The sequence below is a fragment of the Anomaloglossus baeobatrachus genome, chromosome 3 (genome assembly GCF_048569485.1).
Source record: "Anomaloglossus baeobatrachus isolate aAnoBae1 chromosome 3, aAnoBae1.hap1, whole genome shotgun sequence".
Lineage (NCBI taxonomy): Eukaryota > Metazoa > Chordata > Amphibia > Anura > Aromobatidae > Anomaloglossus > Anomaloglossus baeobatrachus.
Genome location: NC_134355.1, coordinates 124,829,487 through 124,848,969, shown reverse-complemented (window position 1 = coordinate 124,848,969; position 19,483 = coordinate 124,829,487). Strand labels below are relative to the sequence as shown.

Here is a 19,483-nt window from a genome sequence, read left to right as displayed (position 1 = left end):
ACTACATTTACTGCACAATACAATGTGAGCAGCGGCTGTGAGCACACCCCGGCATTTTGATTGACAGCCAGTCCTACACAGATGCACTGCGGTCAGTTAGAGTGAGCGGTCATAAGTTCACAGTGGCTGCTCACAGTGTACTGTACGGTAACTATAGCTTCACCGCACATAATAATATAAAATAATAATAATATACATCTCTATGACTGAAAGCCGGCGGCTCCTGAGAGGAAAACAGTTAATTTCCTCCCATTTTATTTTTCCCCAGGAGCCTTGCTTTCAGTACACCTTTCTGATGCAATTAAATGGAACCTGTCAGTTCCTCTGTGCCCGCCACCTAAGCAGCATTCACATACGTTTGACTACATTCCCTTCCTAACCAGCCCTATATAATAGTGCTGTATTCACTTATCTCAATGTTTAAAAAAAGGATTTACAAGCTTTGCTTTTCCTAGGCTAATTAGCCCTTTGACTAGTTGATGGGGAGTTTGTTTCCCAAACTAGTCAGCCCTCTTTCCATACTAACGCACCCCTGTGGCCGTGATAACATGATTTCTATGAGTTGGCCAATCGCCAGCTCCTGGAAATCTCGGGCATGTGGGCGGCTCATTTTAGTAGTGTCACTGTGCTTCTGAATCCGGGGGTTCACATCCTGCCCTCAGAGAGGTGCATTGCGCATGATCACGAGTGCAGAAGCTGTTCTTCCACTGATGTGCATCTCTGGGGCCAGGACATGTACACCCGACTTCAGAGGTTCAATGTGAGTGAACAAAGCCGTGCACATATGCAAGATTTCCAGGAGCTGCGGTGACAACAGCTTGTGGAAATCATTTTATCACAGGCACAGGGGCGTGACCAGGGGTGTAACGACCGCAGTCGCAGAGATCGCAACTGCAACAGGGTCCGGCAGGGTTAGGAGCCCGGCGTCCGCCCAGCAGAGAAGCAGCCATCTCATCTCTGTGAGAGAGGAGCTGCACTGTTCAGTGGCAGACCACGTGGCCGCTTTGGGGTTCGTGAGTCAGGGGGGCCCAATGCCAGTGGCGGCATCGCGCTCCCCCTCGCCCGCGGACCTTCACTCGTCATCTCACAAAGTATTAATGAAGGATGGAACGGAGCGCTCCGCTCCATCCTTCATCATTCTCCCCTGTGCCTGAGCTCGACGTCTCAGTGCAGCCGAGCGCAGTGACATCACTACTGCACAGGATTCTGACCAGCGCAGCAGGAGAATGAGGAGAGGTGAGGACGTGGTTTGTTTTGGTTTTTTTTGTTTTTTTTTAATCAGTGAGTGCACCGTGGCCAGAGGCCTATGGGGGTGCATTAAACGGTATGGGGACTGCATAATAGAATATGAAGGACACCTTATATATGGACTATGGGGGTGCATTATAATACATGGAGGACTATGGGGGTGCTTTAAATGGTATGAAGGCTGCATAATATAATATGAAGGACTATGGGGGCGGCATTATAAAACATGGAGGACTATGGGATGCATTATAGTATATGGAGGACTATGGGGGTGCAGTATAATATATCGAGGACTATAGGGGTGCATTCTATTATATGGAGGACTATAGGGTGAATTATAATATATGGAGGACTATGGGAGGTGTATTATAATTGGAGAGCTATTTTGTACATGGAGGACTATGGGAGGTGCATTATAATACATGGAAGACTATGGGGGTACATTTTAATATATGAAGAGTTGTGTGGGACCCATTATACTATATGGAAGACTATGTGGGAGCCATTATAGTATTTGGAGAGCTATATACAAGGGGGTACAAAGATAAAAGCATGGTATGGGAAAGTTTTGTGCTGAGGGAAAGAGGCTCTTTCCCTCAGCACCCAGCTTTCCCATGCTCTGATATACATCTTTCCCTCAGCACCCAGCTTTCCCATGCTTTGATACCATGGGAAAGCTGGGTGCTGAGGGAAGATGCATATCAGAGCATGGGGAAGCTGGGTGCTGAGGGAAAGATGTATAGCAGAGCATGAGGAAGGTGCATGCTGAGGACAAGATGGATATCAGAACGTAGGAAAGCTTGGTGTTGATAGAAAGAGGGATTTCAGATCATGGGAAACCTGGGTGCTGAGGTAAAGAGCCAAATGTTAGCAACACTATCCCGTACCCTGAGTGTCAGCATAATTATCCTGTATCCAGAGTGTCGGCATCATTATCCTATACCCCGAAAGTCATTGTCTGGTTAGGGGGGGGGGACGGACGGCTCCCAGGTCCAAACTCTAGTTACGCCACTGGGCATGATTACATGGAAAGAGTGCCGACTAGTGTGGGGAATTGGCGCCCCATCAACTAGTCAAAGCCCTAATTAGCATAGGAAAAGAGGAGCCTATAAAACCTTCTTTTAAACATTCATATTAGTAAATAAGATTATACATGGCTGGTTAAACCAGGAATGCAGTCATACCGATGTGATCCTGCTGGGTTGGGGTCAGAGGGGACCTGACAGCTTCCATTTAACCTCCAGACTGACCCTATATCTGGATTTTAATAGCATTATCCAACATGACAGGTTTCCTTTAAACAGAGTAGGAATTCGTTTTTATGGAATCAAATCCAAATATTCTGCGCAAAAAAAAAAATACAAAAGGAGACAATGCAGCGTTCACACTATGCTGTATATATATATATATATATATATATATATATATATATATATATATATCTCCTGGGGTAATGGAGCCAGGATTACCAAAGACCCATCCACAGCTGCTCCACATAAGGTCTGTGCACTGCGGATCTCCCTCCACAGCAGTGTGATAATATAAGAGGCAACAGATGAAAGCACAGCATTCAGTTGCAGCAAAAAAAAAAAAAGTTTGCAAAAAAAGGAAAAAAGAAAGTGAAAAAAAAAAAAGTTGTCTGCAAGAAATTCAAAGTGCAAACTCCCGCATTCTCCAGACATCCCCCAGCCCCAGGCAGCAGTGAATGGACGGTCATATCCAGCGGCTGCTCATCTGCGGAAGGTGAAATCTGAGCTGTCCCCAATCCTGCTGAGCGGTTTCCGTTCGGTCATGTGACCGGCTCCGGACGGGGCGCTCGTTACTCATTATTATCAGTGACTTGTATGGAGGAGGCTGAGTGACCCGCACTCACACCCGCGGCAGCCCACTCCACACACACTCCACAGCCCCTCTGCTGAGCGCTGCATCCGCTACATTCCTTTAAATCATGTCTGAAAGTCCGGTGAAAAGTGATATCTGCAGTGGAAATAACGGAACAGAGGGAGGATGCCGCGTCCCGGGGCACGATCCTGAGGAGGTAGGAGTCTGCTGCATGGGGTCAGTCCAGGGCTGTGTGATGAGCAATCTGGGGCAGTGGGATGAGCAATGGGGGGCTGTGTGATGATCACGGGTGGAGGGGGGCGCTGTGTGATGAGCAATGGGGGGGGCTGTGTTATGAGCAATGGGGGGGGCTGTGTTATGAGCAATGGGGGGGGCTGTGTGATGAGCAATGGGGGGGGCTGTGTGATGAGCAATGAAGGGGGCTGTGTGATGAGCAATGAAGGGGGCTGTGTGATGAGCAATGAAGGGGGCTGTGTGATGAGCAATGAAGGGGGCTGTGTGATGAGCAATGACGGGGGCTGTGTGATGAGCAATGACGGGGGCTGTGTGATGAGCAATGGGGGGGCTGTGTGATGAGCAATGGGGGGGCTGTGTAATGAGCAATGGGGGGGGCTGTGTAATGAGCAATGGGGGGGGCTGTGTGATGAGCAATGGGGGGGGCTGTGTGATGAGCAATGGGGGGGGCTGTGTGATGAGCAATGGGGGGGGCTGTGTGATGAGCAATGGGGGGGGCTGTGTGATGAGCAATGGGGGGGCTGTGTGATGAGCAATGGGGGGGCTGTGTGATGAGCAATGGGGGGGGCTGTGTAATGAGCAATGGGGGGGGCTGTGTGATGAGCAATGGGGGGGGCTGTGTGATGAGCAATGGGGGGGGCTGTGTGATGAGCAATGGGGGGGGCTGTGTGATGAGCAATGGGGGGGGCTGTGTGATGAGCAATGGGGGGGGGCTGTGTGATGAGCAATGGGGGGGGCTGTTTGATGAGCAATGGGGGGGGGCTGTTTGATGAGCAATGGGGGGGGGCTGTTTGATGAGCAATGGGGGGGGGCTGTTTGATGAGCAATGGGGGGGGGCTGTTTGATGAGCAATGGGGGGGGGCTGTTTGATGAGCAATGGGGGGGGGCTGTTTGATGAGCAATGGGGGGGGGCTGTGTGATGAGCAATGGGGGGGGCTGTGTGATGAGCAATGAAGGGAACTGTGTGATGAGCAATGGGGGGGCAGTGGGATGAGCAATGGGGGGGACAGTGGGATGAGCAACCCGGGGCTGTTTGATCCGTAATCCGGGGCAGTAGGATCCGTAATCCGGGGCAGTAGGCTCTGTAATCCGGGGGTCTGGGACAATTCATTGGAGAAGTGATCGCTGAGGACTGTTTTTCTGAAGGCGTAATTCCTTTTTGCTGACTTGCACTTGTCATGGCGCTGGTAAATATTAGCCGATAGCCGAGTGTTTTCTCTCCCTCAGGAGCTTGATTTATCTGGCAACTCACTTTGCTTATAATTTTTAGAATTTGCTGTATTTTTTTCACAATTGTCGGGTTTGACTCAGATTTTGGCCCAGATTCCCTGCTTATGGCTGCTAACAATCTACATCTCATACATGTCAATGTGGTTATCACAGCCCTCTACACATGAATATGAAAATCTACTCTTGGATTCTTTTGCATTTGATTTATTTCAGATGGGAATGGTGAAGATTAGCCCTATTGTATGACAATCTGGTTAATCCTTGTGCCAATCTGCTGCACAACTGCATAAAATCCACATCAGAAATCCAAGGGATCTCTGTCTCATGAGTGCGTGTCAGATTTTCTATGTGTGAATATACACTTAGTGGCTGATTTATGTTGCTTTGCTTCCACATATAGCCGTGGTATTTTCTTGCCCATATTACTGCCGCAAGTCTCAGCACACCAGGTCTTGTGTCTTCAATCCTCCGATGTGGATGTTAGTTATGTGATGCTGTAAATTTGGGCCTTGAAAGACACGCTTTCTAAACCTGGACTTGTGGCCATAAGATAAACACGGGGTCCTTCTACTGCAGGGGTGGGGAACCTTTTTACTGCCAGGGACCATTTGGCAATTTCTACCAACCTTCGGGGGCCGTACCAAATTATCAATGTGAAAATAACCCTGCTATATTTGGTCAAAAAATTAATTAATGCACCCTACTATGGTGGCCGGGGCTGCTTCTCTTTGGTGTGGTTATGATGTTTGATGATACTAATCATGTTGCTTCTGACAACTGCTTTTCCAGGTTTGTCTTGGTGTGGAGCGCAGGCAACTCTTTGTGTTAATAAGATTGGTAAATCATATACATCACATAACAGACACTGTGTATACATCACAGGAGACGCTGGAGGCACATACATCACTGGAGGGGCTGGGGGCATATACATCACATAGGAGACTGATGTATACACATCAGATAGGAGACGCTGGGACTGCTGTATATACATCAAAGAGACGCTGGGGCCACATACATTACATGAGGGGCTGGGGACATATATATGTCCCCAGCCCCTCCTGTGATGTAAATGCTCCCAGCCCCTCCTGTGATGTTTAAGTCACAGGAGACACTGGGGGCATACACATCAAAGGAGACACGGGCATACACATCACAGGAGACGCTGGAGGCAAACACAACGCAAAAGCGGCTGGGGGGCATACACAACACGAGGGGTTGGGGGCATACACATCACAGGAGTCGCTGGGGGCATACACAATGCAAGAAGTGCTGGGGGGTCATACACAACGCAAGAGGGGCTGAGGGGGCATACACAACGCAAGAGGGGCTGGGGGCATTTGTCTACAAACGCTTCAAGATGGAGTGAATTAGATCCAAAATCCCTGTGATTGGTCGCCAGTACAACATTTTGACCTTAGATCTACAAGACACATACTATCATGTGCCCATCCATCCCTCCCATCGGAAATTCCAGTGCTGCAGGACCAACAGGTCCAACACTATCAATACAACATACGTCCGTTCGGGATCTCATCCTCACCTCGAAACTTCACCAAGATCATGATAGAGGTTGTTTCTTTCATCAGGAGGCTGAAGATTTGTATCATACCATACCTAGACAACTTCATAATCGTCACTCCCCCAGTTTCCCTAACAGACCACATAGAGAGAACTCTCAAGATCCTTCGATCCCTGGGATGGATAGTAAACTTAAATCAGTTCTATTGAGCTCACACAAACAGTTATCTTTCCTTCCACATGACAGACAGGGAGATACGTCACAAAATCTCGTCCTTATGGGTCAGCGATCACCTACCATAAGGTCAGCGATGTCCGCACTGGGGTCTATGACCGCCTGCATTCAAGCAGTAGCCTGGGTCCAAGCACATACAAGCACTCTTCAGACTCATATCCTATCTTACGGGATCAGGCTCTGAACAAAAGAGTTCCCCTCCCAGGTCATATAAAGGTTTCCCTGGCCTGGTGTCTAAATCCGAAAACCCTACGGAAAGGAGTAACCTGGCATCAAGATCCACTGGTCAGTTACAACAGATGCCAGCCAGCTGGGGGGCGGTGGTAGCACATTCATCTTTTTCAAGGAGTCTGGACACCCGAAATCCGCTGCCGTTCCTTAAACTTCAGAGAGCTGAAGGCAGTGGAGGAATCCCTTAAGGTAGCAGCGGCCCTAATCCAGAGGTCCAACGTAAGGATCTACTCCGACAATGTGACAAGCTAGATCACTATTTCTCCCTAAACACAAGGCACAACTGTCTAGCGGTAGACACGATCGCTCACCCATGGAACTTCCAACTAGCATATGCCTTTCCACAATTTTCCATACTGTCAAGGACACTCCAAAACATCTGGCCTGAAGGTGTCACCACCATTCTAATAGCCCCCCCGTGCCCCAAGAGAAGCTGGTTTGGGGCTTTAATTAACTTGGCTCAAGAAGGTACCTTGATACTTCCTCAGATTGGCAACCTTCTCCATCAGGGTCCTCTATGTCATCTGGACCTTCAGAGCCTAAAATTGGCTGCCTGGCTGCTGACACCACCATCTTAAAAGCCAGAGGCATCTCTGACATTGTAATCAGAACCCTGCGGAAGAGCAGAAAACTAGTAACCAACGCCATCTATGGCAAAATATGGAAAGTATTCACCTCCTTTTGCAAGTCCAAACTTCCGGATCCATTCCATCTCAGTATACCACAGATTCTGGACTTCCTGCAAAACGGACTCTAGCTATAACCCTATAACTCTAAAAGTACAGATTTTCACCTTTAAGCTTCTTTTTTGATGTAAACCTTGCTAACCATCAGTGGATTAAAAGGTTCTTGTCATCAGCCCTCAGGCTTCAACCTAAATAACCCAATCTGACTCCCCCTTGGGACCAAAACATTGTTCTCAAAGGGATAATGCAGCCACCTTTCGAGCCCATCACCTCCATAAGTCTGCAAATACTCTCGTGGAAAACCGCCTTCCTGGTAGCAATTAACACAGCAAAGAGGGTTAGGGTACCGTCTCACTAAACGACGTACCAGTGATTCTGACCACGATATGACATGGTAAGGATCGCTGGTGCATCGCTACATGGTTGCTGGTGAGCTGTCAATCAGGCAGATCTCACCAGCGACCAGCCACTCTGCGCTTGGTAACAAGGGTAAATAACTGGTAACTAAGCAAAGCGCTTTGCTTAGTTACCCGATATTTACCCTGCCACCGCACCAGGGCAATTCGGGATGAGCCGGGTAGAGTCCCAGGACTCTCGCATCTAATGGATACGCCAATTCCGGCCGGCTGCTGGCTGATATTGTTAGGCTGGGGGGCTCTCCATAACGTGGAGCTCCCAATCCTGAGAATAGCAGCCTTCAGCCGTGTGGCTTTACCCTGGCTGGTATCAAAATTGGGGGGGACCGGAAGTCGTTTTTTTTTTTTAATTATTTATTTTACTGCATGATATAGACCTGCCCACTGGCGGCTGTGATTGGTTGCAGTCAGACACGCCCCCACGCTGAGTGACAGCTGTCTCACTGCAACCAATCATAGGCACTGGTGGTCGGGGAAAGCAGGGAATACGAGATGGAATAATGAGCGGCAGGCATTTTCAAAAGAGGAAAAGCCGCCAGAGCTTTGTGACAGCCGTGCAGCGCCGCGCTGGTGATCGGGATTCGGTGGGTATGAGAGAGGGGGAGAGACCGACGGACAGAGAGAGATTGACCGACATCGACAGAGAGAGACTGAAAAGACCTGCGTTTTGCTTGCCAAAAAAGCATGCGGAACGCAACAAAAATGCAGTCCAAGTGCATTTTGGTTGTGTTTTGACCCACATCATTGATTTCAATGGGTGGAGAACGCAGCTACAACGCACAAAAGAAGTGACATGCTGCTGTTTTTTTCCGCAGTGATTTTTGGCATCCAAAACGCTGCGTTTAAAAATGCAGGGTGTGCATTGAATTTTCGGACTTCCCATAGGCTGCTGGGGAAGCAGAACGCATGCAATTTGGCACTGATATGCTGCAGTTCAAAACGCAGCGTTAACGCGGGAAAAAACGCAACATGCGCACATAGCCTTAGGGTGGAGCGTGAACCTCCTGTGGTGCTGTTGTGGAGTGTTCCTAGAAACCAAATTTGGAACAGCTAATGTGATGCGCCAATTCTGGGGAAGCTGCGGTTTGCGATTTTTTTTTTTTTTTTTTTTTTTTTTTTTTTTTTTTTTTTTTTTTTTAGGCCGGGAGGGGCCAACAACCATGGCCCATCCCACCCTGATAATACCATCCCCCAGCTGTCAGCTTTATATTGTCTGGTTATCAAAAATGAGAAGGGGCCACATGCCGTTTTTTTAAATTATTTATTTAAGTAATTAAAAAAAACTGAGCTGGATCCTTTCTATTTTTGATAACCAGCCAAGGTAAAGCAGACAGCTGGGGGCTGCAGCCTGCAATCATCTGTTTTACTGGTGTGTGCTATAAAAAAATAGGGTAGGAGCCCACGTCATATTTTCTCCCCCAAGTGGTGCACCAGCTGTTCACAGGCATGCCAATACTTGACATGGCTGTGATGGGGATGGAGATGCCCACACTGATGAAACTTGCAGATTGAATGCTCTGCAGCCTTTCAACAAGCTTTATTCTGATGACAAACCCGACCATGAGCTGGACGTACAAGTAAAAATGTGTTCGGGTCTGACACCCAGACACCTGGTGTTTGGTACAAACCCCAATCTTTACAGGTTGGGGTAATCATCCCTAATAAAGACCTTTTTAATAGAAGTGAATCTTTCACTTGGGTCCTAGAAATAGCCAGAGTGAAGTGATATTGGAGACCAGCCCTTTAATATGATGGCAGTTTTACAATCTTACCATCATTGCATATATGACACGAAGGCTGGTTTCACACTTTCAAAATTCATGGTCCAACTACAGACCTCAATATTCAGATCTGTCTCTGGTCTCCTGACCATTAGTCATCAGGCTCCTAAATACCTACCGTATGAGGCTGTTGAGTTTGGGTCAGGAGTTCCACAGCCGGTCCAGACATTACATAAGCAAAGATGGTTGACCTTAGGGAGATCAACATCCAACACCGCGGAGACACCATCACGTGTTTCTCAACGCAGTGATTCTAGAGCAATGCCCCCTGGGAAATATTCAAAACAAGAAAGCCTGCGGAGACACCATCACATGTTTCTCAACGCTGGCAGGAAACTAGCCAAGTCTTTCACCGGGAAGTAACAACCACAGGAAGGGCAGTCTCCAGTCAAGGAGACCACCTATGCCAAACATGGTATCCATCCACAGACAGCTGTTTCGGGGTATTTGTCCCTCATCAGTGTAGAGTAGGAAACTGGCTTGTGGGAGCAATGCCTAGTAGAAGACTACATAAGCAAGGATGGTTGACCTTAGGGAGATCAACAGCCAACACCACGGAGACACCATCACGTGTTTCTCAACGCAGTGATTCTAGAGCAATGCCCCCTGGGAAATATTCAAAACAAAAAAGCCTGCGGAGACACCATCACATGTTTCTCAACGCTGGCAGGAAACTAGCCAAGTCTTTCACCGGGAAGGAACAACCACAGGAAGGGCAGTCTCCAGTCAAGGAGACCACCTATGCCAAACATGGTATCCATCCACAGACAGCTGTTTCGGGGTATTTGTCCCTCATCAGTGTAGAGTAGGAAACTGGCTTGTGGGAGCAATGCCTAGTAGAAGACTACATAAGCAAGGATGGTTGACCTTAGGGAGATCAACAGCCAACACCACGGAGACACCATCACGTGTTTCTCAACGCAGTGATTCTAGAGCAATGCCCCCTGGGAAATATTCAAAACAAAAAAGCCTGCGGAGACACCATCACATGTTTCTCAACTCTCTAGAATCACTGCGCGGTGTTGGATGTTGATCTCCCTAAGGTCAACCATCCTTGCTTATTTAATCTTCTACTAGGCAATGCTCCCACTAGCCAGTTTCCTACTCCACACTGATGAGGGGTAAATACCCCGAAACAGCTGTCTGTGGATGGATACCCATGTTTGGCATAGGTGGTCTCCTTGACTGGAGACTGCCCTTCCCGTTGTTGTTCCTTCCCGGTGAAAGACCTGGCTAGTTTCCTGCCAGCGTTGAGAAACATGTGATGGTGTCTCCGCAGGCTTTCTTGTTTTGGTCCAGACATTACAGTCTGTACTTGAACTATGATAGTCAGAATTGTGATATCAGCCTTATACTGTTTGCAGTAATAATTCCAAAGTAAAGTACAAGCTATATTACTACCTATGAAATGTGCCTTGTGGGTTCTTGGAAACTATATAATGATAACCAAGTTCCCGTGAACCAGAATTCTCCAGAACTACATTTGACTCCAGATCTTGATAAGACGTCTATGAAGCAGCTAATAGAAGTGTCAGGTCCATTCTTCTGGCATTTCACTTTGAAGCTACCACTATCCCATATATGAAATTGAAATAATACTTTAAAAAAACACTGCATGACTTGACATAAGAAGACTCTTCAGGAAAAAACTCAGTCGGTGTTTTCCTCATCTTCCTATAGCAAAATTATGCGGTGTACACCGGCATCTAAAAATACGCCGTGTGCATAAACCCTTACGATTGTTTTAGATAGACCTAACAAATTTTAAGGCTCCAAACAGGGCACATAAGTTTATTATTATCTACTGTTCTAAGATGTGTTCATACAAATTCCAGTGCAAATGGCCAAGTTAGATCTAGTTAGTTACTGATCTCTTAATCATGGCACCTTCAACTCAGTCAAGAAAGTTCAAAGTTTTCACATTTGATAAAATAATAGAAAAAACCTGAACAAAAGAAAATGAAAGAATGCCTACAAATGCATCTGAATAAATTAGAATATCATGAAAAGGTTAATTTACTTCAGTAATTCAATACAAAAAGGGAAATACATATAATATATATATTATATAGAGTCATTACAGAGTGATCTATTTCAAGTGTTTATTTCTGTTGATGATTATGGTTTACAGTCAATGAACATTATCTCATAAAATTAGAATATTATAAAAGACCGACTGAAAAAATGATTTTAAACTCAGAAATGTTGGCGCCTACTGAAAAGTCTGTACAGTAAATGCCTCAATACTTTGTCAAGGCTCATTTTGCATGAATTACTGCATCAATGCGGCGTGGCATGGAGGCGATCAGCCTGTGGCACTGCTGAGGTGTTATTAAAGCCCAGGTTGCTTTGATAGCAGCCTTCAGCTCGTCTGCATTGTTGGGTCTGGTGTCTCTCATCTTCCTCTTGACAATACACCGTAGAGTCTCTATGGGGTTTAGGTCAGGTGAGTTTGCTGGCCAATCAAGCACAGTGATACTGTAGTTATTAAACCAGGTATTAGTACTTTTGGCAGTGTGGACAGGTGCCAAGTCCTGCTGGAAAATTTAAATTTCCCTCTCCAAAAAGCTTGTCGGCAGAGGGAAGAATGAAGTGCTCTAAAATTTCCTGGTAGACGGCTGCGATGACTTTGGTCTTGATAAAACACAGTGGACATACACCAGCAGATGACATGGCTCCCCAAACCATCACTGATTGTGGAAACTTCACACTAGACCTCAAGCAGCTTGGATTGTGTATCTCTCCACTTTTGCTCCAGACTCTGGGACCTTGATTTCCAAATGAAATGTAAAATATGCTTTCATCTGAAAACAACACCTTGGACCACTGAACAACAGTCCAGTTCCTTTTCCCCTTGGCCCAGGTAAGACACTTCTGATGTTGTCTATTGGTCATGAATGGATTGACACAAGGAATGCGACACTTGTAGCCCATGTCCTGGATATGTCTATTTGTGGTGGCTCATGAAGCACTTCCTCCAGCAGCGTCCACTCCTTTTGAATCTCCCCCAAATTTTTGAATGGCCTTTTTTTCAACAATCCTATCAAGGCTGTGGTTATCCCGGTTGCTTGTACAACTTTTTCTACCACACTTTTACCTTCAACTCCGCTTTCCATTAATATGCTTGGATACAGCACTCTGTGAACAGCCAGCTTATTTAGCAATGACCTTTTGTGGCTTACCCTCCTTGTGGAGTGTGTCAATAACTGCCTTCTGGATATATGTCAAGTCAGCAGTCTTCCCCATGATTGTGTAGCCTACTGACCCAGACTAAGGGACCGTTTTAAATACTTAGGAAGCCTTTGCAGCTGTTTTGTGGTAATTATTCTAATTTTATGAGATAATGACTTCTTGGGTTTTCATTGGCTGTAAGACATTAACAGAAATAAACACTTGAAATAGATCACTCTGTAATGACTCTATATAATATATGCGCTTCCCTTTTTTGTATTGAATTACTGAAATAAATTAAAGGGGTGATTCACCCCTTTTTATTACGTGCCACATCGATATTCTGTTGAGAAACAAGGTTTCTCTCAAATACCTTATGTTGCCAATAGTGCCTGTGAGCAATGCTGTTGCGGTCCATTCACCCCTTTCACTTGACCCCCAGGTTTTGTGACCTCTGATGTCCGGAGATGTCACGTCAACTGAGGCAGGCCGCAGTCTTCCTGAATGACTGGGCTGTGGGAGCCATTTCACCCCTCGTCACAGCCCAGCATCCCCCTGCTGTCTCCTTCACTGCAGACAGCTGCAAGCAGGAGTGACGTTGGGCTGTGATGAGCGAGGAAACGCCGTCCACAGCCCAGTGAACCATGGAGACAGAGGCCGGCTGCTTTGATGTCATTAGACATCAGAGGTTACGGAGCTCGGGGGTCACGCGAAAGGGGTAAGTAGAGCACAATAACTCCGCTCACAGATGTGACGTCCCTGGACTACTCAGGTCGTCACAGGGTACTGCACGCTATTTCCCTTTAGTGCAGTATTCAAATCCTTCATGGTTCTGGGTCCTCATCTTACAGTGCTGCCTCCAACAGCAAATCAAATCCTAGATACACCCTGCACCACACCCACCAGACACACCAGTGGGCGGCTTGAGTGCAATAGGGTCACCCACCTAGGGGTCAGGAAGGGGAGGTGATGAGTGAAGAGAGAAAGTGTAACAGTGGAGGAGTACAGTGGAGGAGGTTGGGAGTAGTGGCTCCCAGGAGAAGCTGACTAGGTTGCAGACGGTGGTCTGGACCTAGAGGAGTCGGACCCCCGGTCGCAGGGGATTGAGGCTGGGTGCCTGAACCTGTCAAAGAGTCAGCAGCCTGGTCCTATCACCGGTCCTGGACCGAAGGCACAGCGGGGTACACGGACCCTAGGTCGGGGAGAAACTTCAGGCAACCCGGCAATTAACCTGCGGAGAGCGGAGCCTTTCTGGATTGTTCCCACTAGCTTCAGAATCGGGGCACTAGCGCGAGGGGGATAGAGCTTTTCAAACAAGCAGCCCACTCCCACAAAAATCCCAAGTGTGAGCCTGAGAGCAGGCTCCCACACTTAGCCACAGTGGGGAGCGGGGCCCAGCAAGTTCCAGACTACTGGGCCACTACGGTGAATTTAAACTTTGTGCCAGGAGGCAGGTCACGGATCACTAGGCAGCACTGCAGGGGACGGGACCCGGACAAGCTCCCCTTTGAGAGGCAGCGACACCCAGAGACTTAAGGGTGCTTTTACACGTTGCGACATCGCTAGCGATTGCTAGTGATGTCGTGCGCGATAGCACCCGCCCCGTCGTACGTGCGACATGTGGTGATCGCTGCCGTAGCGAACATTATCGCTACGACAGCGTCACACGCACATACCTGTTCAGCGATGTCGCTGTGACCGCTGAACAATCCCTCCTTCAAGGGGGAGGTACGTTCGGCGTCACAGTGGCGTCACTAAGCGGCTGCCCAATAGCAGAGGAGGGGCGGAGATGAGCGGCCGGAACATGCGACCCACCTCCTTCCTTCCTCATTGCCGGAGGACGCAGGTAAGGAGATGGTCGTCGCTCCTGCGGTGTCACACACAGCGATGTGTGATGCCGCAGGAGCGACGAACAACCAGCGGCATGCACCCACACCGATATTTCGTAAAGGAGCGACGTCTCAATGATCAACAATTTTTGCGATCGTTGATCGTCGCTTCTAGCTGTCACACACTGCGATGTCGCTAACTACGCTGGATGTGCGTCACAAACACCGTGACCCTGACGATATATCGTTAGCGATGTCGCAGCGTGTAAAGCACCCTTTCGTTTACCCGGTTGTCAGCGTCTGCTTATTGGCTGAGTTAGTACCTAAGTGATTATCCCTTCACGGCACCCAATAGCACCATCCAGGGTCCCGGGGCATACCCCTACCTGTGGAGGGCAACGACACCTTGCTGCCCCACTCCATCACCCCGGGTACTCCCAACGGCAGCGGTGGTACTCCCAGTTACTGCACACCATGGGTGGCGTCACGAACTACAACTCCCCTGTAAATATCCCTCTTTTAGAGTGTGACCCCCTAAGCCCCCGGGTCTGGAGACCCTCGAGCCATGAACCGACACTGACACTATCCCGGATCCGAGCAGTTCTATCCGCTGCAGGGGCGGCACACAGACACTATTGGCAACACAAGGTATTTGAGAGAAACTTTGTTTCTCAACATATCGATGTGGCCAGTAATGAAAAAGGATGAACCACCTCTTTTAACTTTTTGATGATTTTCCAATTTATTGAGATTAACTTGTATATTAGGTTAGGGCTATATAGTCTTTTTGTAGGGGATCGCTCCAAATGTTGTATACCCTAATTTTTTTTACTCCAGTTCACTTTGTGCAATGATAAGCTTTTAGACAATAATTAAAGATGCCATTTATATGCCAATATTAATAACAGAACCTCTTGAGTAAGATGTTCCAAACTCATGCGTGTGCCTTTTAATGAATTTGGCACATCTTATAACTGGCATGTACCTCCGCCAGAAATGTTACTCCAGCCAGAGGCTGGCATACATTTCTAGCGTAATTGACTCTCTAATTTCTTGGCATAAATCATGAATAATTTGCAGGCGGACTTCACAGTGCTCTACATCCACTGGTGGAATTGTCCGGGCATAAAAGTAGCAAAGGTCAATGCACGCTTTTAAGTTGTATATAAAATTTGAAACATTTCAAGGAGATTTACCCTAGAATTCCTGAGAAATCTTCTTAATGAATCTAAACGCCACTTTACACGGAACGACATCACTAACGAGATGTCGTTGAGGTCACGGAATTCGTGACGCACATCCGTTAGCGACGTCGTTACGTGTGAAACTCAGAAACGACCGTTAACGATCAAAAATACTCACGTTGATCGTTGACACGTCGTTCTAATCTCAAATATCTTTGCTGCTGCAGGTACGATGTTGTTCGTCGTCCCTGCGGTAGCACGCATCGCTATGTGTGACACCGCAGGAACGAGTAACAACATCGTACCTGCGGCCGCCCACAATGAGGAAGGAAGGAGGTGGGCGGGATGTTCCGCCCGCTCATCTCCGCCCCTCCGCTTCTTATGGGCGGCCGCTTAGTGACGCCGCTGTGACGCCGAACAAACCTCCCCCTTAGAAAGGAGGCGGTTCACCGGCCACAGCGACGTCGCTAGGCAGGCAAGTATGTGTGACAGGTGTTAGCAATGTTGTTCGCTACGGGCTAGCGATGTCGCTGTGTGTAAAGTGGCCTTTAGCCTTAGGGGTATTTTGCACACTACGACATTGCAAGCCGATGCTGCGATGCCGAGCGCGATAGTCCCCGCCCCCGTCGCAGCAGCGATATCTTGTGATTGCTGCCGTAGCTAACATTGCTACGGCAGCTTTACATGCACTTACCTGCCCTGCGATGTCACTCTGGCCGGCGAACCGCCTCCTTCCTAAGGGGGCGGGTTGTGTGGCGTCACACGGCAGGCAGCCAATAGGAGCGGAGTGGCGGAGATGAGCGGGACGTAAACATCCCGCCCACCTCCTTCCTTCCGCATAGCCGGTGGACGCAGGTAAGGTGATGTTCCTCGCTCCTATGGCTTCACACAGAGCGATGTGTGCTGCCTGCTGGAACGAGGAACAACATCGTACCGTCGCTGCTGCAAAATTATGTAAATGTTGGACCCTAGACCGATCATACGATATCGACGCTTTTGCGCTCGTTAATCGTATGTAAAAGGATTCACAGCGACGCCGGATGTGCGTCACTTTCGATTTGACCCCACCGACATCGCACCTGCGATGTCGTAGTGTGCAAAGTACCCCTTAGGTGTGTAACTTTTAGTTTAAAGCTCTAGAAAAGTGGTTGCCGCTGAGCACTTCGGGGGAAGTGAGTCACGTCTTTCACCTGGAAATTGGGATTCAGATATGCTCCCTGATGTATCTGCAGGGGTGGAATTTGGTTAGTTTACCAAAACTGTTTATTTAATTAACAGCCAATATGGCAAATCGGAGAGCCACAGATCTGATCCTTTTCCTTTTTATTGGGCTCGATTGTGTCTATAAAATGCCCATACAATTGAATAGATCTGCAGGTACCAGAGTAGAGGAGCCCTTATCGGTTCCCTTCCCTGACGTATAGTGTGTACTCAAGAGATGCGATGGCACGATTATGTAATGTTATCGCACCACTGGTGTAGCACCACATGGGCTTGGAGCACAAAGTCCTCAAGGACAAAGGTGAAGGTGAGCCGAAAACTATGCCATTTTGTTGCGGTTTGTTTATTTTTTTCCAGTGTTTAACAGGGGACGGCATTTGGGGGGAGCAGAGTAAGGGTATGTTCCCACGTTGCGTTTTTTCCTGCGTTAACGCTGCGTTTTGAACTGCAGCATTTCAATGCCAAATTGCATGCTTTCTGCTTCCCCAGCAAAGTCTATGAGAAGTCCGAAAATTCAATGCACACGATGCGTTTTTAAACGCAGCGTTTTGGATGCCAAAAAATTGCTGCGGAAAAAAAAGCAGCATGTCACTTCTTTTGTGCGTTGTAGCTGCGTTCTCCACCCATTGAAATCAATGATGTGGGTCAAAACGCAACCAAAATGCACTTGGATTGCATTTTTTTGCGTTCCGCATGCTTTTTTGACAAACCAAACGCAGGTCTTTTCAGTCTCTCTCTGTCGGTCGGTCTCTTACTCTCAGTTGGTCGCTCTGTCTGTCGTTCTCTCTCTCTCCCTCTTTCTTTCTTTCTTTCTTTCTTTCTTTCTTTCTTTCTTTCTTTCTTTCTTTCTTTCTTTCTTTCTTTCTTTCTTTCTTCCTTCCTTCCTTCCTTCCTTCCTTCCTTCCTTCCTTCCTTCCTTCCTTCCTTCCTTCCTTCCTTCCTTCCTTCCTTCCTTCCTTCCTTCCTTCGTCTCTCGGTCTCTGTCTCTCGGTCTCTCCCTCTCCCCCCTCCTTCTTTCATACTCACCGATCACCGGTGCGGCGCTGCACGGCTGTCACAAAGCTCCGGCGGCTTTTCTTCTTTTGAAAATGCCGGCCGCTCATTATTCCATCTCGTATTCCCTGCTTTCCCCGCCCACCGGCACCTATGATCGGTTGCAGTCAGAAATGCCCCCACGCTGAGTGACAGCTGTCTCACTGCAACCAATCACAGCCGCCTGTGGGCGGTTCTATATCGTGCAGTAAAATAAATAAATAATTAAAAAAAAAGATGTGCGGTCCCCCCCACCCCACCCCCCCCAACAATTTTGATACAAGCCAGGGTAAAGCCACACGGCTGAAGGCTGGTATTCTCAGGATGGGGGAGCTCCACGTTATGGGGAGCCCCCCCGGCCTAACAATATCAGCCAGCAGCCGGCCGGAGTTGCCGCATCCATTGGATGTGACCGTCCCGGGACTCTACCCGGCTCATCCCGAATTGCCCTGGTGCGGTGGCAATCGGGGTAATAAGGAGTTAATGGCAGCCCATAGCTGCCATTAAGTCCTAGGTTAATCATGGCAGGCGTCTCCCCGAGATACCTTCCTTGATTAACCTGTAAGTTAAAGAAAATAAACACACCCGAAAAAATCCTTTATTTAGAATAAGACTAAAAAAAACCACCCTCTTTCACCATTTTATTAATCCCCAAATAACCCTCCAGGTCCGGCATAATCCACATGAGGTCCCGCGACGCATCCAGGTCTGCTACATGAAGCTGACGAGTGGCCACACACCACGACCGCTCTCTGTCAGCTCCACGCAGCAACTGAAGTGAGCCGCACGATCAGCGATGACGTCAGTCAGATTACCCGCGGCCACCGGTGGATCCTCCAACTGTGACAACAAGTCGCCCGAGTGACTGAAGTGAGCTGCACGATCAGCGATGAGGTCACAGTTGAGTTGTGGTCCTGGGTGGAGGACTCCAGCTGGCCGTGGGTAACCTGAGTGACGGCACTGCTATTCGCTGTCTTAGTGGATTAGCGGTCACCGGTGAGTCCTTCACGGGTGACCACTAATCAGGACGCGACACACAGACAGAGCCGCGGGATGACAATGAAGTCGGGTGAAGTTCATCCGAGTTCATTCACATCGCGCGACTCTGTTTCTGTCTGCTGTCAGCAGTCATGTAGCAGAGCTGAATTGACGGGGAACGCACTGTAAAAATTGCATGCAAAACGCATGGAAAATGCATCCGGCTGAATATTATTATTTTTTGGGTGGGGTCCAATTAGAAATTTTGCTATGGCGCCCCATGATTTCTATGTATGCCCCTGGTCCTACTCCTGTATTCTGAAAAACAGATCCCTCTGCCGTAGGCTGGATCTTACTGAGCAGATTCAGGATACTGCAGGAAGCTCCTGAGGAACACACACACACACACACACACACACACACACACACACACACACACTCCTAGCCCGATAGCGAGCAGCTCTTATCTCAGTCTCCAGCGACTGATCTCATGACAATTACTTCTTTCCTCTCCCCGCACTACGTAAGCAGGACGAAGTCAGTAGCTGCTCCTTGTCAGCCCTGACCTAAGGAGGACTTATTCGAAAGGGGCCATCACCAGCCCATGAAGAGCAGAACTACAGATAGTGCTATGTAGCGCCCTGAGA

At 48.2% G+C, this 19,483-nt stretch overlaps 1 protein-coding gene across 3 annotated transcripts in view; it reads left to right on the top strand.

The window, feature by feature from the left end:
* The first annotated feature begins 684 nt into the window (after positions 1-684).
* LOC142295052 (two pore channel protein 2-like) overlaps positions 685-19,483 on the top strand; it is a 75,512-nt gene continuing 56,713 nt past the window's right edge. For 2 of the 3 annotated variants that reach the window (XR_012751349.1, XM_075338122.1), the window contains exon 1: positions 3,108-3,286. Coding sequence is in view for 2 of the 3 variants with exons in the window: in XM_075338122.1 (XP_075194237.1) it covers positions 3,197-3,286 (90 nt within the window). In the remaining variant the exon portion in view is untranslated. Of the gene's footprint in view, positions 761-3,107; positions 3,287-19,483 lie in introns of those variants that run through there. The other variant, XM_075338123.1, reaches the window with a different exon arrangement.